The sequence below is a fragment of the Eupeodes corollae genome, chromosome 1, assembly GCF_945859685.1.
Source record: "Eupeodes corollae chromosome 1, idEupCoro1.1, whole genome shotgun sequence".
In the NCBI taxonomy this organism is placed as follows: Eukaryota; Metazoa; Arthropoda; class Insecta; order Diptera; family Syrphidae; genus Eupeodes; species Eupeodes corollae.
Genome location: NC_079147.1, coordinates 172,962,225 through 172,989,843, shown reverse-complemented (window position 1 = coordinate 172,989,843; position 27,619 = coordinate 172,962,225). Strand labels below are relative to the sequence as shown.

At 32.1% G+C, this 27,619-nt stretch overlaps 2 protein-coding genes across 5 annotated transcripts in view; both read left to right on the top strand.

The window, feature by feature from the left end:
• LOC129953995 (discoidin domain-containing receptor 2-like) overlaps window positions 1-11,796 on the top strand; it is a 226,297-nt gene extending 214,501 nt beyond the window's left edge. For all 4 annotated transcript variants that reach the window (XM_056067575.1, XM_056067574.1, XM_056067576.1 and 1 more), the window contains 3 exons: window positions 2,523-2,682; window positions 9,257-9,406; window positions 10,347-11,796. In XM_056067575.1, coding sequence (XP_055923550.1) covers window positions 2,523-2,682; window positions 9,257-9,406; window positions 10,347-10,505 — 469 coding nt within the window. In that variant the 3' untranslated portion in view covers window positions 10,506-11,796. The remainder of the gene's footprint in view (window positions 1-2,522; window positions 2,683-9,256; window positions 9,407-10,346) is intronic.
• The window catches only part of LOC129953996 (lysosomal alpha-mannosidase-like), a 424,309-nt gene that overhangs the window by 143,060 nt on the left and 253,630 nt on the right, over window positions 1-27,619 (top strand). The gene's annotated exons all lie outside the window — the stretch shown is intronic.

The window sequence follows — 27,619 nt, the reverse complement described above, 5'->3', positions numbered from 1 at the left end:
AGATTCCTCTATTTGAGTTTAAATGAGTACTTCTTAAACCATTCCAATATCTTTTGGAAATGGATAGTTTCGTACTGTCCTGTCTTATATGCTTCATAAGGTCATAAGGTCTCATATACAATTGATAGCAAAAACTCATGTTGTCAAATTTTACTATTGTTTATACAACAGCCCTAATTATGAGCACAGACCTTAAGTTTTCTATAATTAGTGCTGTTGATTAGGTTAGAGCCTCATTCAATATAATTTTTCCAGCCAAAATTGTCTCTTCTCCACGTTACTGAATTCTTTTACATAAAAGTGATTGGTTTTATTGACCTCTGTATCCCTTATATATACATAAATAATTCAAGTTCCCATACAAACACCCTTTAAAAAAAAAAACACACCCTAAAGTCTCCTCTCATAATATACGAGTAAAGTACAAGTTTTCTGGGATGATCATTTCAAAGTGCTTTCACAGGATGTGTCGATAAACTTGTCAGCGTATGTTGATTAATGAAAGGATTTTGTTATATGATGCTGTTGCGTATAGGAGATACCTATATAAATGGATCGGTGACAGGTTTGTTTTGTGAAGCAACAAGAAAACAAAATAGTTAATGGTGGGAATTACATTAAATACTATATACCTATATATACATTTACATATTCTACATGGATCATAGCTATCTACAGGGCTATTGGAGAGACTTACCAGGAAAGGGAGATTGAATAACTTAATTTATTTTGTATAAGCTTAATTGAAGGATTTAGAGGACTAAGTGTTATTTTAACAAATCGAATGACATAAGTGGACAATTGTGTTAAATTATTTTAGAAGTAGGTACCAAGTTTCAATAAGCTAAAGAATTAAAATTGTATGTTGTTTTAAAGAAGAAAAAATAGTGGTCATGCAATCGTTGAAACTAAACGATATTATGTAAGTGAAATTTCAAATAAAACTAGTTTTAGACCATCATACCAGTCAATCAGGATCACTTTTGCATAAACAAATAAAATGCAGGACTGGGCTTAATACAAGCTATATCATACGACCAAAGAATTGCCAAAACAAAACGTATGCTTGGATAACAATACTTGCTGAAATCAAATTTATTTAGGCATTTCCACATGCATAATACATTTTTTTAAGTACAAACGAAAATAATTTCACACAAGTGCTTTAAAATTCCATAAATGAACTCAAACATCAACCGATAACGATTGCAGACCTCGGACTCAAATACTTACTCTCATTAGGACTCGCACTATGTTCATTTCCACAACCAATCAAAAACACATACATAGCATATACATATCTATAATCAATATAGACCAAGAGCTTGTTAAAGGAATGCAGGCAAGAGCGCATCAAGCAGCAATAGAATCCCTTGAACAAACCAAGCACATTTCTATCAAAATCCAATCAAATTGACTTTGACTTTCATTCAACCTCTGCTTTAGATACATAAAACAGCCCGCTGCTTTAATTGTATATATGTACATATGTATACATATATAGTATGTACGTTCAGTTCTGCTTTGATATAGCTCTTCCGGGCTTAATTCATTCGAATGCCGTTGCCGTTGGTGCAAACAAAATCTAATTGCATTGCCAACTGTAGTTGAAGCTCAAGTATTAGTATTATACACTTCATCTTGCCCTTGGGCTGCTGAACCTCTTCCAACGTCCATCAACAAACATCCAAACTCCACATTCTACACCCACAACCACCATATTTCCATCTCCTCTATGCTCTAGCAGAAGCTGTTTAAACAATCGCGCAGCATGTTGAACATTTCCACAACGTTTACTTTGGAAATCCTTTCGAGCTAACTCATCCGTATAAATCCGTAAAATCATGTATTTAGCCAAGAAGTAGCACGTGTCACGTCATTGTCAATTGATACGCATGAAAAGACAGCTGTTCCGTTTGTAATGTATATCCAAGTACTGTACGCAGTTCTATACATGCAATGCATTCAATAACGTTTGAATTCAAGGATTACCTATTACGATGACGACGACTACGACGATGGATTAAGGTTCTTAAGAATCCCTTCAAAAACCTCTCTTCCGTATGAATGTCCTTGTATTTATTCATCTAATGTCATCGACATATCCTAAACAGTAAGATGATGGCAGGGCCCATCCAATCATATATAACACATTTTCGCACAAAGTAACCATTAATTAAAAAAAAAAAAACAGGGACTTAACTGTTTGCTTACGCACTGTACAATTGTTTCTATGTTGGTACGAATACCGAATATAATTCCCACAAAAGTAACAGCAACTATCGAATAGTAATTTCTACAGCAAATGCCTAGGGCTTCTTTTGGAACGACATGTGGATGGACGTGCAACAAAGAAGTCCTAGCATTAACTGAGTGGTGCTGCATACGTGTATAGCGCACCACGCATATTGCATTTAAGTATCCTTTTCAAACCCCTCTATACTTAACCTGTGCAAACGTATAATACTGATTTATTGTAAAAGTAACGCATTGTTTTTGTTCCCTTTTTATTGTAATTGCAGGAGTTGCATAATCGGACCAGAGCTGGAAGTCAAAGTGTGCTCCATTGGAACTGTGATAAATCGATCGGCATATGTTGCCGACTATTGCCAACTTGAAGGTACTGGAAGACAATCACAGCCAATGCCAATCAGATGGATGTCGTGGGAGAGTGTTTTATTGGTAAGTATTATAAGTTTTCATAAATCACACAATGGTACGTTAAAGCTCTATCCGACACAAATAATAATGAAATACAATACTTAAAAAAAAACTATTAAACAAATCACTTTTAAGGATTATGAATGAAGGTAGAAGCACGTGACACTTGGCCATCAAAGTTAGCTTCACAAAATTGGCGATTTATTTTTTAGTATCATACTACATATCACTATATGACACAGACGTTTAAAGAATTGTAAGGATGTGCTAATAATTCTATTTAAAGCTGTGACGAATCTTAGACTACTGCTTTCTTAAAAATTAGTTGAATCGACAAAAAATAGTTTTGCATGTAGTCAAGTTCTTCGAAAACACCTACTTTTTTGAAGTTATTGAAGTTTTACTTTAAATCAGTATTCAATTTAGTTCAAACCACATCGCAGTTATGTAGATACTTTCAAAAGTATTGTTTACATCTTAAAAAATGTACTGTAACTCAAACTTTGGCTTATCAAAACCTAACAAAAAAATAGATCTAGTATCATTATATCAACGAACCAAACCATCTTTTGAAGACAATTTAATTTACCTTGAATGTGTGTAGTACATTTACATATGTATCTTGACTTGGAATTCTTGAGTTTATTTTCGCTCCAAATTTAAATTGGTTTTATTCCTAATATAAATACATAGTACATGTATGTAGGTATCCTCACTTTACCATCATCATCATCAATGATGTGCAGCCGCTAAGAGCTACCATCATTTTTACAAGTCCCTACCAAGGAGCTCTTTTCGAATGTTTAAAGAAATAGATACTTTATCTAGCACATAAAGAGCGGGATACACATTGTCAAACGAAAAGAAGGAATAATCATAATGAAAAACACTCGAGGGTATTCCTCATGAGTCTATATGCATGGTTGTTATGCCACGGATCGCAGGTCCTAGGTTACACTACACTGCGTCGTTGGTAGTGGTGGGCACACGTCAAGCGTATAAAGGAAGAACGGAAAAATACATAGCGACCACCCGAAAAGAACACACCAGAACTCCAAAACTCCTGGTGGTATTATTTTTCATTAAATTCGTTTTGTAAATCTATACTGGGATTTAGAGACTTTGACTCTTTTTTATAAAGAGAAAAGGCTCTTCTTTCTCCTATACAAGAACAAGGATAAGGACGACGACGGTAATGTCGACAACGCCGTATGTTATATGAGCTGGAAGCAAACTATTACCATACACACACTTATTCCCATTTCCTTACTCTTCGGTTATCGTTCTTTACAGTAGAAGGCTAAGGTTTCTATGCCCCATTAAAATCAAATGCTCTTAGTAATTTTGTAAGTGTATTCTTCATACTTTATGTTCTAAAGCAATGTTTAAAAATTTAAATAAAATTACAATTTAAAAATATTTCCATGATATGAGTGCAGTTTCTATAATAAAGTAGCAGTATATTGCATTATTATTGTAGTTCGAATTTTACAATTTAAATAATATTATCGTACAAGTCGATTTAATATTTAAACTCATCATATTTAAAGTCATAAGGTTTATTTAAGCCCGAATTTCCGTTTAAATGTGCCACATTTCAAACATGTTTGGACTTTAGCTTTAAGTAAACAACTATGCAGAAGTAAATCGGGGCGTATACGTACTTATTTTATTGAATTCTTAAGAAAGTAATTCATCACATTTGTTATTGGCGTTTTATGTTCAACAAAAGAAAAGGCGGAATGAAGCTGCTAAGCGGAAAAGTACGTAAAGACACATATGTAAAGGGTGTCCCAAAATTAACGCAAGATTTGAATTTAATAGAAAACGCCGTTTTTAGTCTTTATGATAGTTATATTTTTATTGACTCACATATATTGGACACATCAATATCATCCAATTTTGGCAGAAAGAACTATGTGTAATCATGTCGCGAGACAGAGAACCAGTAACAGTCACTGCTTGACTAGCATCATTTTCAAAAAAATATGGCCCAATTATGCCTCCAGCCCAAAATCCACACCATACAGTCACGCGTTGTGGATGCATTTGTTTTTCGACAATCACATGTGGGTTCTCCGAACCCCAAATGCGGTAATTTTGGCGATTGACAAAGCCATCAAGGTGAAAATGTGCTTCATCACTTAGGATGATTTTGCTCGAAAAATCAGGGTCCATTTGTTGATGTTCAATAATCCATTCAACGAACTCTCTTCTCTGTCCATGGTCATTAGGCTTCAATTGTTGTGTTAATTGAATTTTGTAAGCATGAAGACACAGATCTTTGGTGAGTATACGCTGTAGAGAGGTTCTGGAAATTTGCAATTCTTGTCCACGACGTCGAATTGAGGTTCCTGAATTGTCAGCAACACTCTCACGCACTGCTTCGACATTCACATTTGAACGGCTTGTTTTTGGACGACCAGTGTGCTTGGCGTCTCCAACGGATCCAGTCTCCATGAATTTTTCAATTAATCTCTTCACAGTTGACGAAGTTAAAACACTATTCCGACCATATTTTGTACGAAATTTTCGAACTGCAGCCGCCAAGCTTTCACTATTTTTGAAATATTCTTTAATAATGAAGACACGTTGTTCTATCGTGTAACGCTCCATTTTTAATAACCCTATACTGTTAGCTGTCAAATTGCTTTTTTTCAGGGTTGCCAACACTTCACTGCACAAATGGCGGCAAATTCAAATCTTGCGTTAATTTTGGGACAGCCTTTACATACAATATATTTCAGGTTGTAATGTAATGAGTCCATTTGTAATTATTAAGTGAATATTTTATTAAAGCATATATGTTCATCCGTTTTCCAATGGCATTTTTCGATTGACCCAACTTCATTATATTAATGGTTTATAATATTTAGTTAATGGAAATTATTACCGTAGAAACAGTAATTTGAGTAGAGTTTACCACATTGATACATTGCTAAGAAATCCGTTATCGTAACTGGTAGACATGTAGTTTATATACTGCACATCATATTATAACTAAGATCAAGATGCGTCATACTAACATGAAACCACGAAATGTTTTAGCATCTAAATTATCGCTATATTCATAAGGAAATATCAATCAAATTCGATATTTCAAAATTAATTCAATAAATATTTTTAACACATCTCTATTATTATTTACTGTAATTATACTCATTCATATATCGACTGCCAATCTTACTTACTTACTTACTTATGGTGGCGCTACAGTCCTGTGTGAACTAGGGCCTCACCCAACAAACTTCTCCATCTAGCTCGGTCCTTAGCTAGATGTCTCCAGTTTCGCGCTCCAAGTTGGGTGAGGTCACCTTCCACTTGTGTGCGCCACCTGATCCGCGGTCTTCCTCTACTGCGGTGTCCTGTGGGTGCGGATTCGAAGACTTTCCGGGCCGGAGCATTGGTTTCCATGCGCTCTACGTGACCCAGCCATCTTAGTCGTTGGAACTTTACCCTTCTGGCTAAGTCTACGGCGCTGTACAGCCCGTACAGTTCGTCGTTCCATCTTCTCCTTCACTCCCCTTCGATGCATACGGGACCGTAGATCACACGAAGAACTTTTCTTTCGAAGCGACCCAAGGTGCTTTCATCTGCTTTTGTCATGGTCCATGCTTCTGCACCGTATAGTAGGACGGAGATGATAAGGGTCTTATATAGCAACACTTTGGTCCCTCGAGAGAGGACTTTACCACTCGATTGCATTCTTAGTCCAAAGAAACAGCGGTTAGCAAGAGTTATTCTGCTTTTGATCTCAGCGCTGGTGTTGTTTTCTGCGTTTACAGCGAAGCCTAGGTAGACGAAGTCCTTGACTACCTCAAAGTTACGTCTGTCGATTGTGACATTTTGACAAACACGTCGGTGTTGTATGTCCTTTCTTGACGACAGCATGTACTCTGTTTTGCCCTCATTAACCGTTAAACCCATTTTTGCTGCCTCTGCCTCAATACTCACAAAAGCTCCATTGACATCACCCTGAGTTCTTCCGATTATGTCAATGTCATCAGCATATGCAAGTAATTGGACAGACTTTTAAAAGATAGTGCCTCTAGTGTTGACGTGTGAGCTCTGCACTATTCTTTCAAGCACGATGTTAAAAAAATCACATGACAGCGCATCACCTTGTCTTAAACCTTTTTTGACATCGAAAGGTTCTGTTAAGTTGTTTCCAACCTTTATGGAGCAGCGTAAATTCTCCATAGTCATCCTGCACAAACGGACGAGTTTGGCAGGGATGCCAAAACTAGACATGGCTCTATACAGCTCGTCCCTGTAGATGCTGTCATATGCGGCCTTGAATTCGATGAAAAGATGGTGGATGTCGATTTGGTGTTCTTGGGTTTTTTCCAGGATCTGCCGTAATGTGAATATTTGATCGACTGTGGACTTTCCTGGTCTAAAACCACACTGATAAGGACCTATCAGGTTGACGTTCACATATTACGGCAAAGAAGATTTTATAGGCGATGTTAAGTAGACTGATTCCTCTATAGTTGGTGCAGTTTAGAGGGTCTTCTTTTTTCAGGATCGGGCAAACAATACTGAGGTTCCATTCATCGGGCATGTTTTCTTCCGACCATATCTTACAGATAAGATGGTTGATACTCCTAACCAACTTATCTCCAGCTGCTTTAAAGAGCTCGGCATTCAAGCCATCTACTCCAGCGGCTTAGATTTCAACTTGGATATGGCAATCTTTACTTCGTCTAAGTCGGGAGGACGGGATTGTTGGCTTTCGTCGTCTATATTGAATGGATCATCCTGCCTAACAGTGGAATTCAGTTCTTCGTCGCCGTTATACAGTCTGCAGAAGTGGTCCTTCCATATCCTCAGCATTGACTGCGGTTCCACTATGATGTTTCCACTTTCGTCTTTGCAGCCTTCGGTTCTAGGTTTATGTACCTGTGAATTTCGTTTTACCTGTTCATAAAACTTTCGAACCTCATTCCTGCTTTTATACCTCTCAACATCTTCGACCGCATGCTTTTCATGCCCTCTCTTTTTCCTTCTGAGAAGTCGGCGTTCCTCTCGCCTCTTCTGCTCATAGAGCTCACGAGCAGCTCTCGTCCTTTTATGCAGCGCCGCTTTGCGTGCCTGTTGTTTGGCTGCATTTGCCTGCCGACATTTCTTATCAAACCAGGGGTTCCTTGTTGGTGGCTGTTTGAAACCCAGCACATCAAAAGCGGCTTCTCTGATTGCATCTTGGCAATGTTGCCACTGGTTTTCGATACATTGTGTTGGCAGTAGAGAACTTCGAGAGAGGTTACTTGTAACTCGATCGGAAAAGGATTTGGCGATCTCTGGCGATTGTAGCCGTTCGACGTTGTACCTTCTCCCAGCACCTCCCTGTTTTGCCTTGGGTCTGGAAATCCGAAGTGCTACCTTGGCTACAACGAGGTAGTGTTCTGAGTCGATGTTAGCTCCTCGGAAAGTTCGTACATCCATAATGCTGGAAGCGTGTCTGGCGTCGATCGCAATATGGTCAATCTGGTTGACGGTAGATTGATCTGGAGAAGTCCAAGTTCCTTTGTGGATGTTGAGGTGTGGAAAACGCGTACTGGCTACCATGACGTTTCGCCCCGCAGCAAAATCTATGAGCCTGAATCTGTTGTCGGAAGTGTTGTCGTGCACGATGTTCTTCTCGATTATTCCACCAAAGATGTCTTCCCTTCCTAGCTTGGCATTAAAATCGCCCAGGACTATTTTAATATCATAGCTAGGGCACTGCTCATATGTTTTGTCTAGGAGCTCGAAGAACATATCTTTGGTGTTGTCGTCTTTCTCTTCTGTGGGGGCGTGCGCGGATATGTTGCCGAATTTAGCCTTGATGCGTATGGTCATGAGGCGCTCATTGATGCACCTATAGCTCAAGACTTCTTGCCTAAGTCTGGCTCCAATGACGAAGCCGCATCCAAATAAGCGCTGTTGGTTTTCGTGGTAGCAGTCACCATAGTAAATACCGCAGTTTTTCATTCTCTTTTTGCCCGGCCCATCCCATCTTATTTCCTGGATGGCGGTGATATCTGCTTTATATCGGTCTAGGGCCTCCGCTAATTCTTCGGCCGCACGTAGTCTGTTAAGGGACCTAACATTCCACGTGCATATCCGAAGTTCGTTGTCCTTTATTCGTTTGCGTTGGTTGTCAACAGTAAGTCCGTCCGTATCCGGGGTTGGTGCTTCGCAACTATGAAAGCTTTTACGTGACCAGGAAGTCACCCCAATCTGCCAATCTAGACACATAATATTGCCCTTGCACCACAGATTTCATTTTCTTTTTTGTATATTTATTGTTTTTCTACCTACTTGTACATACATGCATACATAAAAACATACTTAGCATGTTCATATGTATGAAAGGGCCCAATGTATAGGATGGATAACTTCCTTTAAGAAAAACTACAAAACTATTCTCATTTTCACTTTTCTCTTGACAAAATATTTTTAATATTTTTATTGTTTATGTTCTATTTCCAAACAATTGTAACCTAAGTTTCCCAAGTGGTTTAAAATATCGAGAAAAGTATCTACATATCTATTATAAAACTTTGTTTTTCAATTGATTTTTTTTGTATATTTAAATTTTTTTCATTTTTAGGGAAAATTCACTTCAAAGTCTGATGTATGGTCATTTGCTGTTACCCTTTGGGAAATTCTAACTTTTGCCCGGGAGCAGCCTTACGAGAATATGACTGATGAAAAAGTTATTGAAAATATTGGTCACATATATCAGGACGATAAAAAATATGTAAGTCAATATGTATCAATGTACTATATCCTTAATATCTTTCTATCTATATGGGTGTTGTTTCTTCTATATATTGGTTTTAAGGTAAGTTCATATAGAAATGCAACTTTACGTTTACGTATGTACTTTTATTATGATTTATTTTGTAAAAATGTACAAAAAAATGGGTCTTGAGGGATATAATTTTGTTTAAGGGTTGATGGCAATACTTACAAGGGTTATTGATTTTGATTTGGTAATATGATGTCATATTATTATTATTATTCAGTTTTGAACGGTCGGTCCTTAGAGGATAGGTTAAAAAATAGAAAAATAGACACAAGCAACTTTTTTTTTAAAGGGAATATTGTTTATAATGCAACCCTTTTTCTTGAAATCGTACAAATCAGTCAGCATGGGGACAATATTTGAGACAAAACTGAAAGGTTATTTAATCGTTATTTTTTTTAATTTAAAATGTTATAAGGTTAACATTATAAAAGCATTACAATGACCACTTGAAAAGGTTTGAATTTCCATTATTTACATAAATTAACTTTATTTTTGAACAAATTTAAAGGCAACGAAAATATTAAAAAGAAACAACGCACTAACAAAGATGGTTAGTGCGTTGGACTCTCATGCCAGAGATCTTGGGTTCAATCCCAGCCTGTGCCAAATAAAAGGTTTTCCTTCATTTGTGAAGAATTTACAAATCCAAAATTACAAAATGGCCCCTCTGGCGAGTCTTATTTCTCAACACAGCATCGCGCTCGACGCCGCGCCGCCGCCGCTCCGGCCGCCGTCGCAGTCTATTAGGCAATGTTGGCCTATGTACTTTTAACCCTGCCCTGAATCAAACCAACACAAAGCCCCCATTCCTAATTAATAGCAAAATTTGCATTGATACCAATAATTGTACTTATTTTAATGCTTTTTATTTTGCTTCTATAATTTGCAGGTTCTTCTTCCAATGCCAATGAATTGCCCACGTGAAATCTACGATCTTATGTGTGAATGCTGGCAGCGCAATGAATCGAATCGACCTAATTTCCGTGAAATTCATCTTTTTTTACAACGAAAAAATCTTGGCTATAAGCCGACATCAACGCTCTATTGAAAATTACCTAACGGCTTCATTCACTAACTTCGTGTTACCCGTTTGGGTGGGCGGCGGTAACGTTGTCGCGTCACGTAACGTCGTAGTCGTGGTTTTACAGCTTGAAGCCGTTTGTTGTTTTTTTTTAAATACAATTGTTCTAAAATTTTGTCATCTGTGAATGAATAATTTCCATACGTATCCCCCTTTTTTGATGGATACGAAAATCATCAACGGAAAAGAAGAAGACGTCTTAACAAAAATAAATAAACTCATCGTGAAAGTATCTAGTATATATTATATATAGGTTTACGTGCATAGATATATTTTTGTTCAATAAATTAAACCAATTACAATATAACGGTGATGGTGATGACAAAGATAGGGATGACTAGTTCGACAGATGGTCTGGTCGTACATCGCTAATCTGAAAAAAAAAACAACTAAACCGCACTTGACAATGATGGATCGAATTGATAATTTAGAATTAAGATTAAATATTACTCTAGTAAAACGTGTTTATCAAAAATTAAAAAATTAAATACTAATATTATTTTTTTTTACATATTGCATAAGACGAAATTAACACCTCACAGTGTTATGATGTAAATAATATAGGAAAAAACATTTTGTTTATTACATACATAATGTAGTTAATCGTTTTAATTTAACAAATTTATAATACGGAAGTTTTTATGTTGATAATCTATTCTTAATCTAATAGACTGCAGTTTTTATGTTTCATGTTCGGTTCAAGAAATTAATTTTAATCTGCTATCAGAAATCAATTTTTTTTCATCTTAAACAGAAATAAACTACATTTTCGCATGAAAAAATTACCTAGTGTATATACATATAAATGCATTGTTTTGGTGTAAAAAATAATAATTCAAAACCAATAAGACTTGTATAAATCGAAGATTATAAAAAAAAATAACTAAAAATACATATAGCTATAAAAAAGTCAACCTTAATTAGATGGAACAATTGGTCATAAGGCCAACAATTAAAAAAAATACTTTTGTTTTTATGTAGATATTATAAATACATTTAAAAACCCACACCAACTTTAACCACACGCGGAAAATTAAATGAATTTATATATGTATTTAAACACAAAAAAATCATGCACTTGCTGAAATAAATAAAAAATACATTTACCAAATTTTATACATATTTTCTATAAGCAAATATTACTAAATATATATATATATATACATCTTAAACAACATTTTCTTTTATTTAATTTTAAAACAAATATAGTATTTAATTTAAAAATTAACTAGATTTAATGATTAAATTAAAATCATAAAAACACTGCATTAAATGTTCGTATTGTTGTATTTTGTATTATTTAAAATTTATTGTATTATTTATTTATACAAAAAAAAACAATATTTATAAAAATTTATTTTTGTTCAAATATTATAATTTTTTCTTAAAAATGTGTTATTGATGCAAAGGTTGTTCAATTTTTATTTTTATTGAATCATATTTGGCTTTGACAAAATAAAAACAAACTATTTGACCCACTTGATAACGAATTAAAACACAATAGAATGACAACAAATATCACTTTGGATATATTTTAGGAACACATCTAATGTAAAAAATTCTCCTATCGTAGTGTTAGTTGCCATACTCCTCCGAAACGGCTAAATAAATTTCAATGAAGTTTTGCATTTACATAGAATAGGTTTTTATCTATTTTTTATATTCATAAGTGTTTATTATATTCATAATGGTTTAATTGCATCAACATTGTACACCGTGCAATGATCTTACAATATTATTCAGTGACGCTATGTACAATAAAGCATTGATTGCTATTGATGATCTTCGTATTATCATTGCCAACTTACCACTCATATGCATTCTCCAAATCGAAGTGCATGTTATTTAATTGAATCGTGAACTACAATATTGTAGAAATGGCAGCGATTGTCGCTTGCAATGCCCCACTAACGAATAAAGAGCAAGGCCCCATCTATGACTACATCATGCTCGCAGTTTTGGCATGACTACATCATGCTCGCAGTTTTAGCATGACAAGGTGAATATTTTTTTTCGATGCACCAGGTGGAACTGGCAAACTTTCCTTATTTCGCTAATTCTTTCTTAACTACGATCAAATAATGGTAGCTATTAGCTATTGCATCTTCTGCCACAAGGTGGGGTGCAATATAAAAAAAATGATCCATAGCCAAAATTTAGAAACGGTGTAAAATTATCATCTGGGATGAATGCACTAGGACATTGAAAGATATTAAAAACAACGACAGACTATTTGCGGCACTCTGTTACACTTTTCACGTGATTTCAGACAAACACTTCACGTTATTCCGCGTTCAACGTACGCTGATGAGATCAACGTGTGTTTAAAATCATCGCCACCGTGGCATAATGTTGAAAAAGTACAACTGAAAGTAAATATGTGTGTTCAAATGCTTCAAGATATATCCACTAAAAAAACATTCTCAAAACAACTGTTACGAGTAGATATAGCCGACGGAAAAAATACTACAGATGAAACTACATGGATAAAATTAACGGTTGATTTCTGCAAGATTATTGATTCACAAATCATGAGTGGCTGGCACAAAGACCAATTTAATCATACAAAAATGTGGATGTCACAGAATTATGTAAATCTCAAAATACAACATTTGTTACCAGAAGACTTAGTGTCATACAAATCTATTGATACAGTTTTTGATACCGCCGAATCTGTAAATTATCCAACTTAGTATTTGCACTCGCATAGTTTACAACTGAAGGTTGGATCTCCGGTAATTTTGTTTCGTAATTTGAACCCACCATGGTTGTGCAACGGCACGCGATTAGTAATTTAAAAATTAATGAAAAATGTTAACGAAGCCATAATTCTAAATGGCAAATTCCGAGGTGAAAATATATTATTACCGCAAATCTCTTTTATATCCACATATTATGTACCAATTTAAATATGTTTTCCAAGTTAGTATAACTTCACCGAAGCTTATATATTGCACCGGGTCATCCATTTGTATGGACTTTGCAGTTAATTGTAAAGAACGATTGTTTTGAGGTAATTTTGAACCACTTTTCGGCACATTTTGGGCTGGACATAACTTGAGTAACATTGAATTTTAATGTTTGGGAATCATTCGTGTAAACAAAGTCTTTTGCACTTGATCTTGGTGACCGATTGATGTCACCAAATCTTGCTTCTTACCTCATTTCGTTGGAACCACAGATCGTCAAGGTCATAATTTTAAATTGTGAATGCAGCACTTACTGCAGCAGTATTTTTGACTGAGCGTACATTACAATAATGCACAGTACCGCTTCCACTTTCTTTAAATGTCTTCACAAGTCTACAAACTGCTTGCGCATAAAGTAGCTACTTTTAAATCAACGCTTTTTTAGTAAGTTTCAATAACTTTAACTCATTTTTCAATAGTTAAACGATCCATTGCCGTAAATGAAAATACATTCAGTTTATTTTGACAACTACAAAATAGATGAAGCCAAACTTACAAAAAACTCCAATATCAGATCCTCATTTAACTGCCCAATAAACAAAACATACAAAATAAATGCTTACATATACATAATATTCCATATCATGGAAGGGATTTTTAAAAAATGGCCAGTAACCAACAGAATCAGCATTTACCATTAGGTCAAACCAGCACCACTTAAACTTGTGGCTTTATTCACATTATATTTTTCTTTCCGGGGAAAAAGAGAAAATGCATTAGTTCAGTTTAAATACCCCCAACCAGGATAACAATGAATTATGCAAAACCATACCAAGGATGTTTTACATACATATGTATGTATGTACAATTCAGTTCGTATATACCTTTATCTAGTTATACTTTGGGAAAAGGGGTATTGCAACACAGCTTCAAGAAAAGGTATACGAGGTTGGAGTTAAGTAGTTAGTCAGTATTTGAAACTAAAAAATATACAAAAAGAATACCTAATAGGAGTAGATAAAATAAGAGAGTACATAAAGGAGTTAGTTGGTATGGTTTGGTTTTGATGGCAATTCTCTTTTCAAATTCAGAGAATTTTAGATAAGTATTTCCATTCTTTTCATAAAAAGTCCCTTTCAAATGAATTGAATTTCATATTTTTCATTCTTTGGATATGGATTTCATTTTGTTCGTTGTGCAATTTGCTCTGAATCCTCTACTTGATGTTTTTATAATAAAGGGTGTTCAACTTTAAGGTTTACTTTAACTTTTAATATCATTTGGTAGTAATCAGATAAAATCTTACAACTTTTTTTTGGAAATCAAATATCTGATCAAATATTAATGTTTTCACAAAAAAATCATTAGGTAACGGTAAATGCAAAGATTTATTTATCCAGTAGGAATCTTAATCATGATACCTACGCATTTAAAAGATTAAAAAAAAAATAAGATGAAGAAAAAATGGTTGAACCATCATCTAAATTCTTATTAAAACAAATTTTACAAATTGGTTTTTGATCTGAAAAATTCTTTTTTTATATTAAATTTAGACACCCTTTATAAGAAATATTTAATGCGAAACAGATTTTATATATTTAACGATAGCAAAGAGGAAGAAGTATTATGTTTCGAAAACCGAAATGCACAAGACATTTGTTTACTGGAAAAAGAGATGCTTGAAAACAGAAGGGAGAATTAAGATGAATGTTTTATTTTTTTTTTAACGTTTTGAATGAAGGAGATTCTCAGAAGATTTGGTTCTGTGTTTGTACTTACGATTTAAAGAACAAAAAACTTTATCAATAGTGGGTAAAGTTGTTTTTTGATTTTTCTTCAAACTAATTTACTAAAGTGAAAATAAAATGTTCCTACATATCCAAATTATAGGTACGTATTTGTTTTCGTTTCATTTTTTGAACAAAATATAATAACGTGAATTCGAAGAATTTTTTTAATGTTTTGATGCAAATACACAACTTCTATAATTTATTGAAACCATCGACTTTAACATTTTATTTGCTTAAAAGAAATTATTTTATAAAATTTATTTAACTCCCTATAAAAAAAGAGTAAAAACTAAATAATAAAAAAGAATTGGGTACTCTTACAATGGGTGGGTCTATATGGGTTAGTCTAAAACAGCTGGATAAACAATATTTTTAGTTTTTCCATTTTGAGCATGAATAAATAAACAGTTTGGGGTACGGACTCTGGAACAGGCAACATAAGGTTGGCCATGTGAAAAACATGATTCCTCCAAATTGACACCACAAACGTGAAGTGTTTGCCCTTGGGCCTTATTTATGAACATCGCAAATGATAAACGCGCAGGATATTGTAATCTCTTAAATTCAAATGGCATATCAGTTGGAATCATATTGATCCTCGGTATCAAACACACTTCTCCTTTTGATCTACCAGTTAAGATTGTAGCTTTAATCATATTTGGCAATAACTTTTTCACTGCAAATCTGGTGCCATTACACAGTTTTGGTGGATTAATGTTTAATAGTAATAATATAATCAAAGGACCAATTTTCAGATTCAACCAATACGGTGCTATACCAGCCGGTTCCAATGAATTTGAAAACTCAATTGGATAATTCATCGCCTCATCTTGATTCATAACACTGTCAATTGATTTATATGTAGTGACTACACCTGGCAGTTTCGCTTGAATTTGAAATGGCATTGCTATAATTGTTTTTCGGTGCTTAAATGGTGCGTTCTCTACACCAATTATGATATCTGTAATTCTGAAGAATATTCGGAAAAAAACATTCAATCAACTCATCTATAGATTACGCACTTGTACAAAAATTGTTCGGTAAAGTGATCAATCCGTTGGTACTGTTGATTGGTATTTTGACATGACCAATTTCTAACAATTGTTTTGATAACTCATGGGCAGTTGCATCATTACGCATATTAATGTTCAGTATCAATTTGCGTGCATTATCTCCAAAAAACTGATGACTTCAAACAGGCGTTTATTTCATCAGTTGGAGTTATCCAGGAATGACAGGCAATGTTTGACAAAAGTCTCTTGACAGCAATAGCCAGAGCAATTTCAATCACCCGTACATTCAATGGAAATTTTTATAGAGTGTGCGGTCCGACCACCTTCTAATAATGTAGCAGCAATTCTCGAAGATGCAAATGCCAATGCAATTTTCTGTCCGATCGAATAGTCGCTAAAATCAATGATACAACGAAAGATATCATTTTGTTCGATTAGAATTGAACTCCTGCTCACCTTGCAATTCACGATGAAAAAAATCATGTATCTCACGATTTGGTGCGGTCATACACAATTGTGCTTATGCTTTATTTACAATCATTAGACACATATCTTTAATTATTATTACAGCTTCGTTGTACATTTCCAAGGTAATCACAAAATCGGGATTTCTTTAAGTATTAGTACAAATTGTTTGTATATGGGAGTATAGAAAGATGTTTATTTTACACCTTTTCAAGATTTTTTTTTTAATTTTCTTAACATACAAACCTTTTCTAGACTTCCACGAATACTTCAAGAAGAAAATTAGCCAAATCGGTAAAGGCATTGTTGAGTTATAACACTACAACGAAAAGTGGCATTGATTTTTATATATATAGATTCTCTCCAATATCGATAATATCCAATTACTTTTAAAAAGAGAACATCGGTATTTTTTTTTATTTTTTATTATTTAGTCAATATTTTTGAATCAACCTTTTGCATAGACTTTTTATATGTTTTATTTTTGCATAGGATAATTACTAAATTGTTTGTTTCTTTCTTCTTTTTAATAACACTGTAATTATGTCATAAAAGTTTAAGCTTAATATTCTCCTCTGTACTGTACTGAAACCTGTTTAAAAATAATTTGACAATAAAAAAGTAAAAAATATTATGAGAAAATACTTTTCAAAAATTACCTTAAAATAGAATTTTAGCATAAATGTGAATGATGATTAAAAAGTATTGTAACAATGATAATTATTTTAAAAACACATACAAAGCGCGGTATAAATATACATACAATACAAAAATATTCATTAGTAATGGGTAGGTACTTTCAATTAAATTAAATACAATTCATTTTTATGAAAATGATACAGTAAAAATATAAAAAAAGAAGTGTTATAATGAAGTGCTGGGTTATTGATAGAAAATTATTTGCATCAATTCAGTAGTTTAAAAAAAAGTGTATAATTATAAATTTAATTATTTTTAGTACTAGTTGTACAAATATAATTACTTGATCATTATTAAATTACATACAAAGTTATTTTTAACCTATACTCAGAAAGGTTTAATTCAATTTTAACTGAAATGTTCTTAATTCCTATTAAATTGAAAAAAAATTCAAAGTATATTTTCATCTATTCTTGTTATTTGCATAAATGTATGAAAATTTAAATAGTAGAATGAAGGTACATTGGTATGCGAATAAAATAATGACCTCGAAATTCAAAAGCCTAACTATTTATTCGATTGTTTAAAAATAATAAAGTAATTGCATTACTTAGATACTTTTCTTTTTAAGCTTACCACTGCCAATCTTCAAACATGTTAACTACACACCTTTACACCTAAAATATGTTAAAAAAAACTCATACCTTGAACAATCTGTAATTATTTGTAAATAACTTAAATATCTCAGCATTTCAATAAATTTTGAAAACCGAGTTAAAACTCAAACTAAAAAACACATACTTAAATAAATGTATATTTAACTCAATTCTAAACAACAAAAAAAAGAGAAAACTTTCCCAAAAAAATTTCCCTTGTGCCTTTTTACAACCGCTGTTCGTGTTGTCTCTCAATAAAAAAAATTAAATAACACAACAACAAAATCCTTACAATCATAATTTTGTTAAAAATAAATGACTCAATGATCGATACCAACAAATTATAAGTAAATTGAAAAATTACATACTGTATGTATATAAAACAATTAACATCATGTATTCAGACAAATATCAGATCAATTCACATAAAAAAAAAAACGAAAATCATAAACAACAAATATAATGAGTCCAAATCCACTCACACAAATAACTTTATATCTCTCACTTTCTCTTAATCAATCGTAAATAATTTTTAGGTGCATTCCTAGAATCCAATCATGCAATAATTAGCTAAAAAATAAAAATGCAGATTAATTGTTTATTTATTAATATAGTTAAAATATTTGTCTTCTTCAAATCAAATCAAATGGGGTGGCGCAACAGTCCGTTGTGAACCAGGGCCTAGTGACTTACAACTCTCAACCATTCCTGTGTGCGAGTACTGTTTTCAGGAATTTGTCTTCTTACAAATGCTTTTAAGTTTAAGGTCCAAATGTTCGTTTTCTTATAATATTTAAATAACCATATAACTAGGAGTCATCTAACCTTACTACGTACAGGTCGTGAGTGCGAAATGGCCTACGAAAATTGAATCTGGCAGTTGACATCAATGCAATGGATGAAACATGGATTTAAAACACACACTTTTAAAAGTGAATAACATCGTAACACCATTTTTAACTTTATTAAAAAAAAAAGTAAAAAACTTAATTTGCAAGAAACTTGTTATGTGTAGGTTGTAGAACCCTAAAGATTATATTAAATTGAAGTTATTGTAATGGGTACGATTTGTCGAATTGAAAATTTTGACATTACTCGACGTTTCAAGGTCCCTAGAGTCGAAATAAAAGATTTTTAGAAAGGTGTCCGTGCGTGCGTGTGTACGTCCGTCCGTATGTTGGCGACGTTTTTTAAAAATAATAAAAACCCTAAAAAAAACATAACTCAATGTTGGAATTTCGACTCTAATATCTATTCAAAAATTTGAGATATTGGCTTCTTATGACAAAAATTCTACAGAATTTTGAGAAAAATCGAACTGACAGTTTTTTTTTACAAAAAATAAAACGTAAAAAAACATAAGTAAAAGTTCGTAAAAATTGATTTTCGACTCAAACACCTTTTCAAAAATTTGAGATATAGGCTTCGATTTAATTTTATTTTATAAAAAATATTTTTTTTTCAACAATTTTGAGAAAAATCGAATTCACAGTTTTGCTTACAAACAATAAAAACCTAAAAAAGCATTACTAAAAGTTGATAAACATTGATATTCGACTCAAATATCTTTTAAAAAATTAAAAATATCGGCTTCAAACTTGTTTTATCTCACAGAAAATATTGTTTTCGACGTTCAGTAAATTGTTTATACAAATTCAACAATCCATTTTATAATAAAAAAAAATTCTTCAAAAAATAATACCTACGCAAATTAAGTAAAAATTTATGTTCGGATCGCGGTATCTATTATATACAAAATATTATTGGTAATTGTTAAATTTTCTTTAAGTCTGACTTTTCCTTTAAATAATTAAAATAAAAACCGGTAATTATTTTTAGTGTCATTTCATCTTTCCCCGTTAATTTGGCAGCATTAAATCTAGTTGTAGCACCCGTGGCATGATGGTTAGTGTGTGGGTTGGATCCCTGCCTATGCCATCTAAAGTTTTTTTTTTACAGGTGCTGCCTCTTGCGAGGAATTGACAAATTTTCCAAGAGTAATTCTTGCCATGAAAAGTGCTTTCTCAAATTTGCCATTCGGATTCGGCTTAAAACTGTAGGTCCCTTCCATCCCTGACTAGGCCCTAGTTCTCAAACGGACTGTTGCGTCACCCAATTTATATTTATTTATTTATAAATCCAGTTGCAAAAATTGTGGCGGAAATCATAACGACTTGCATTTTTTAAATTAACTTAAGAAACCACTGTCTTAGTCTTCTTCTGTTGCGTAAATCTACAAATGCTTTTCATATCTTAAAAGATTTTAATTTATTCTTTTACATGCAATAGTAGACTAAGATTTGTAGACAAGTTATAACGGTATTTTCAAGGATTATACAATGTCTTGTGTTTTAAAATAATCTGGGGTGGAATCGACTATCAATTTTTTGATAGTCAAATTGACTATTATTTTCATTCAGTCTGTGTACGATGATTCAACTTAATTCAATTCGATTGAACAATTTCAGATTCAAATTGCCAAAATTCGTTGTTGCATTGGTGAAATTTTAAATTGATTCTTATAAAATATCTAAATAAAAATTTCAAATTGGCTGATTTTGAGTAAAATTCTTACTTTTCTTGCTTTTTTCGAATGTCGTAAGCTTTGTCGTTCACAGGAATGTGTTTTTTAGAAGAAACAAAGTGAACTTAGAAAATTTTCCAGTCGTTTCTGCTAGCGTCTGGTAGCTTTATTCGGAATAAACAAATTTCTTTGAAAACGACTATCACATTTTTTTGTGATAGTTTTTTAGGTATCAATTTGACTATCACCTTATGTCGATCAAATTCAATCATGTTGATTGTCATTTATCAACAATCATCTTAGCCGATTCCAACCCTGTTTTTTACTCTATTAAAAATGTTCAAAAACGGAACTTAGCACTCACGTCCTCAATTTGGCTCTGCTGCTTTGACTATTTAATTAAAAACTCTGTTACTACATACCGACGAAATAAAATTACTCATTTTCTGACATTTATTATTTTTTTTACCGAAAGTAAATTGCACTTTGTTTTCTAGTAGGCCTTAAAAATCATTTACTTGTTAGTAATTGATATTTAAACATTATTCCATCGCCATTCATTTGATTCTTTGATTGATTGATTTTCCCGTGGCTTTCGAATGACAACAGTGATAAGTTTATTTTAAGTTCTTTGCTTTTTATGTTTTCTTGTGTAAGACCTCAATGTAGATGTTGGAAAAGCTTCTGTTGGCATGCGACATCGATTATCGACTGCCCAAGTTTGGATCCTGATCTGAATAGCATACAAAAGAGTAGTTCTATTCTATAAATGAAAATATCACTTCACTTTCATGTCTTCATTTTATTTTGCAGTTACTGAATGCTTTGAAAAATTTGACAAATTTTGGTTCAAACTAACAAATTTCTAGAAAACGATATATTTGTCAATTACCTATCTAAAATATTTATTAATTATTTTTTTTTAATAAATACTTCACGGCTGCAGAATTAATAAAACTTTTGTTGATATATGAAAATTTGGGACATCATAAGCCTTCCTTCTAAACTATCTTGATGTAGTATTAAGAATATTTAAATAAAAAAAAAGGTTTCGCTTGTCTTAGTATACACATAACTACATATTAAAACCCTTGACTTCCTTAACCTCACCTAAAACCAAAATATTTAACAAAACAAAATAGAAATATAAACCGCAAACAATTTATTATTACCTACTCTGTTCGAAATTAATATAAATAAAACCTAAAACTTATTTTGTGTTGCTTGTTTTAAAACAAAAAAAAATATATAAAAGATAAAAATTGTATTAAGAAAAATATTATACAGTCACTCGAGTCATATCATAATGTCTATTGCAACGATAAAAATAATAATAGTTATAGTTAAATATTGAAACACACACACACTAGTAGATAAGTATTGATATTGATTTTGGTTAGAAGAAAAATCCAAACTAAATAATTTTTCTAATTATATGTTATAACGATGAAAATACAAATTGAATAACTGAATATCGTCTTTTTTGTAATGATAACGCGTGGGATACTTTGAATAGAAGAGAGATACAATACAAAAAAAGGAATTTATTAAATTTAAGCATTAAATGTTGAATAAAAACAAATTGAATGAATATAAATTAAATTGACTTAAAGAAATTAAATATATACATTCTTTATATAAAAAAGATGAGCACAATCACGTTTTAATAAAACATTAAAAAAAAAGTATTTAAAACCCAATAAAATAGATGAAACAAACGAATAAATTATATTATATACATTGTAAAACAACCTAATCTAATCACAAGAAACGAAATGTTTTTTAAACGTTTAAGATAAATTTTACAATTGCAATATTCAATGTACATATATTATACATAATTATTATTAGGGCATTAGTATAGTATTATTAGTTTTTAACAAACACAAATAATAAATAAAATAAAACGTGGATAAAAATTTCTTTTAAGTGTAAAAATTAAATTAAATATAAAAACATATACATAGATGTGATTTATTTCTTTTGTTCTGAAAGTTTATATTTTATTTTTTATTTTAATAAGAAAAAACTATCCTTAGCAAAATGCAAGACAATTATAATAAAATTAAATAAAAAAAAAAAACTTGTTATAAGATAGAAAAAAAAGTCCTGAATTTATTTAATTTTTTAGGAACGGACCAAAAGCCAATGTAGAATCCAAGCAAATTGAAATAATATATTATATACAGCATACTGACGAATATTTCCCTACCTAAGCGGTACCTAAATATAAGAACACACAGGTAGTTATAAAGAAAAAATATAAAATAATAATTTAATCATAAATAAATATTATTATTTATTGCTCTTAAATATGAATGGGTACCTTAAAAACTGCTAAATAAACTTGAACAAATCCTTTAAAAACGAAAATAGATAATGAAATATACTTTTAAATTCAAAGAATACAAATACCTAGATTGTTGCAAAAAAGAAACAGTTTATATATGGTTTATTTTGTTTTTCTCAAAACAAATTAATATTACTATTGTAACTAAAGACAAACAAATATTTTTCAATGACAAATCCATCTGAAATGTCCTGAGTTTTGAGGTTTAAATGTGCAACTCGGTATGACTGTGAAACACAACAAAAAGAAAAACTGATTTACTAAATTGAATTGATTTAATAGATTTAAATACAAAAAATACACTGTATTCCAGAACACATACAAATAAAAAGCTTCTTAATATAAAAATAAAAATAATATTTGTGTTTGTGTTTGAATTTAAAGAACAATTTTTTCTGGCAGCAGCATATCTATTGATTGAATACTCATATCTTGCCTCAAATATAATATGTCTGTAACTGCAAAAAAAACTCCTTGAAATGTTACTTGCAAAAGTGAGAAAATAGGAATTTTGTATTTCTAATTCGCGCTGATAATACATTATTTAAAAAATTTAGCAACAAGCTATTCTTCGGAAAATAATTTTCATTTATTATCTTCCCACAGGAAATTATTGTAATGGGTCCGATTTGTCGAATTGAATATTTTGACATTGACATTTCTCGACGTATCAAGGCCCCTAGAGTCGAAATAAAAGATTTTTAAAAAGAAGTCTGTTCGTACGTTCGTACGTCCGTAAGTTCGAGACCTTTTTTTTTATAATTCATTTTTATTAATTCATTCTTAAACCTATCTTAAAGCTAGACAAAAATTCATAAAACTAGCCTAATTATCCATAACTTACAACTAACTTAATGGTCCCATACGGACACTCTAAGTTAAAATATAACACTTAAAACTAATGCCTTTCGGTCCTAAGATCTATTTTACTTCATTTAAATTTCATTTCATTTGTTTTTGTATTTATTAGAAAATTTGAACAAAAAACTAATATCAAAATCCTTTTTTTATTTATTTTTACTTACAAACTACTTAAAGTTAGGTCCTTAAATAAAACTTAAAGCCAACTTAAACTACCTATTCTACCTATAAACTACTTAAAACTAGAACAACCACAGCAGCAAATCTAACGTTTTCGTTTTTATATTTTATTGTCTTTTTTGTACGTTTTTTAATTTTTTTTGTTTTTTTTTTTTTTGTTTTTTATATTCCATGTTTTTTTTTAATTTCTTTAATTTCTTTAGTTTTTTTTGTTTGTATTTTTTTTGTGCCACCATGCCTATTCTACTTAAAACTAAACCCTAAAACTATAAAACAAGTATGTAAGCCGGCCAAGGCTTAAAACCCCATCCCGACTACCCACTATCAAGTGCCGATTGAAGCCACCAAAACTGGTTCTCCTGCTTCACCCTATCAGTTCGGTCCCGCTCGGACACAGCCCTACTGAACCGAAGGAGCTCTGCTCCGCCTTGTGCCATGACGTCCCGATTGTACAGGAGTCGCCTATCCACGGTTCTTCGTCTGACGTGGTAGATTAACGGAACTGCCAATCTATCCTGTATCAGACCGCATTTGTCTAAAAAGAGGAATGCCTCTATTGGAATGAAGCCGCTCAAGCGTGCACTTTCAAAATACTCGTCGTTCGGATAGAACGCCCCGAAAATTAAATTGTTGGTCGAAGACATAGCTCTTGCAATGTGACCTCGAACGAGTTTTATCACGAAATTGTCAATTCTGTTGATTCGAGCCCCGTTGTATAGGACCTCGTTGGAAAAGTAATGCACATAAGAAGACTCGGCTGTTCGATATAAGCCGGTACAGCGTCGTAAACACTGTCGTCCATAGCTCAAGAACCAGTGGAGATATCGACTAAATTTCAAATAAATTTTGTTACAAAGATAATAATGCAGAAAGATGCAGAAAGGGTACTCAAGGAAATTGAGTGGGTGGTTTTTTTTTACCATTGCAGTTTAAAAAAAGGTGAACATTTTGGTTCACCCGAAATATTTCACGAACCAATAACGCTAGACAACTTTAACAACAATCGAATTTACAGTTTTATTAGAAAAAAACCTAACCAAAATAATAAAAGTTGGTAAAAACAAATTTTTGACTCATTTATCTTTTCAAAAACTAAAAATATTGGCTTCAAACTAATTTTACTCACATAAAATATAATTTTCGACATTTCATGAATTGTTTATTAAAATCCAACAATAAGTTTGTTCATAAAAAAATAAAATCTACAAAAAATAGTACACAAATCTCGTGAAAAATATTCAATAGTACTTATACTATCAAATTTCTCTTACATGAAGTTAAAATGGAATTTCCATTTTGCTTTGGACCTTTGACCAACATGCGCATGAATGAGTTTAGTATAAAAAGTTATTGTTTGGTTTGTGTAATTTAGACCTCACAATGTGTTTCCATGAAAACATATTAAATTCAAATAAAAATTGTTACAAAATATTATAACGTTTTTATATCATTATTCTTAATTTTTGATAATACATATAGCATATTTTTGAAGTTCCAAAACAGGCTTTAATGAAGGAGTGTTTTAGATGTTGAATCTGCGGGCTTTGGATTTATGGAATTTGATAATGTATGATTAAAATGCAGGGAATTGACTCCCTCTAAAAAGACAATTGAATGGTCTTACACCCAGGAGTACAGAAAAAAGCGAGTTAATATCAAATAAATGTATATCTACATTATAAAATCAAAACTCAACATTTTGCACCAGTGATAAGTTTCAATAATAGCTGTTTTATAGCAGCTTTCACTTATAGGACACATTTAATATTTCATAAACAAAAAAATCCAAATGGAAAATTATTCAGTCATATCCCATAGAAAGTAAAAATACAATGTTCAAGACTTGTTTTATCACACTCGCAAGATTGCACTTAAACTAAACAAATGACTCAAGCGAAAATAAAAAACATAAATCTATAATACCTACATTGTGGAACGTTGAATTTAACATTACTCTGTTCTTATTGATGCTAATTTTTTCAAAATACAGAATTAATAAAAACGATACGCCTTTTGAACAACACAAAAGGAACACCACAAAAACACCACATCGAAGTTAGATCTACCTTCTCTCCCCTCGTTGAAAGTCGTTAACTTAAATATGCTTCATTATGAACACCATATGTCCTTTTTTGAAGTTCACGATGCCATTCCATCCCATTGATTCTGTTAATCCTGTGATTTGTAACAATCGATTTCATATCACCCCAGCAGTCGAGATCCCATCTAAAGCCGATATCTGGCCCTTTGCTTTGCACTACAAAAACATCTAAATTCGCGAGATAGTGTGATTGTGATGCTTGTAGTAGAAGTCCTCTTTTACTCCCGAGGTAATTTTATGTGCGCGGCAAAAGAAAAAAAAACTTCTTTGCAATAAAAATAATCAAAGATCTATAAGCACTGAACTTACAACCAACCCCCTGAGACGACTAACCATTCTATGGAACTCCTTAAAATAAAGAAACATTTCCTATGGCTGATGTGTGTTGGCGCATTAAATTCTGGTATTCACTTAGAATCGGGTTTCGGGTGTCTTCCTCTCTTCTTTTTTGTATTTATTCCATTTTTACTTGGCACACATGGGAACTATATGGCAAGTTTTGCATTCGTGCACAATTTCGAACTCGAGATTTAAATCAGATGGAAGATTAGTCGAAAAAAGTGTTTCCCGCGATTCCGTCCACACTCCTACAGGCAAAATCACTGCATTGGGTCAATTGAGTTCAAACTTGGAAGTTAAGGTTTTGAGCAGAGTCTCGTTAGGCGTTTTTTCATTTTGTTTACCCCATACAATTTATTTGGTAAAAAAAAAAAACGAAAATTCGAATTTTCTCAAAAACAAACCGATAGATTTTTTTTAAATTTTCCCTAAATTTTAATTTTTTAACTTGGCTTCTTTTAGTAAGCAAAAACATATTTTTGTATTGCTCCGAAAAGGTACCGTTTTATTGTTTCTTAGTTTGCTCAGTATCTTGTGAACCGATTTCAATAATTTTTTGAGCGCATTTTCAAAATTCTGTAGATCAAAAACGGTTCAACATTTTTTTACGAAATTCAAATGTAGAGCGTATATTTAGAATCACTAAACAACTGCTTACCAAAAATATTTTTAAAACAAAATTGAAAAAATTTATATATAAAAAATGAATTTAAAAAAACTGCTCTATCGATTTTCGAAAAAAAAATTGAAAAATCAAGGGTTTTTTGATTTATAAAATGGCATTTACATTTTTGAAGGAAAACATATTTTTATGTAAAATGTTGAATCCTAAATAAGTTTTTTTTATATTATTTTACTTGTATTAAATGTAAACCCCTCCCGTCTCCATGTGCATGAGCCCGAAAGAGCGCATTATTTTGACAAAATTTTGATTACATTTCTCTTTTATCCAAATTAATGCATTTGGTACAGTTTTTATTTATTATTTCGTACAACCTATACAACTACTGCTTACGAGTCACGTCATAACTTAAATCCAAAACGCACAAGAGCCCGACTTAAACAACACGTGAATAGCAATTTCTTGTAGCTGTTAGTATGATTGTTTTTTTTTTCTAAACTTTAACGAAAAAAATAAGCTGAATCTATCTATCTATCTGTATAAAGCTGAGCATGCCAATGAACTATTCTTTATTGGTTTTAGACACCTACATAACTAATCAACCAATAGGCGATCGCTTTACAATTTAAACA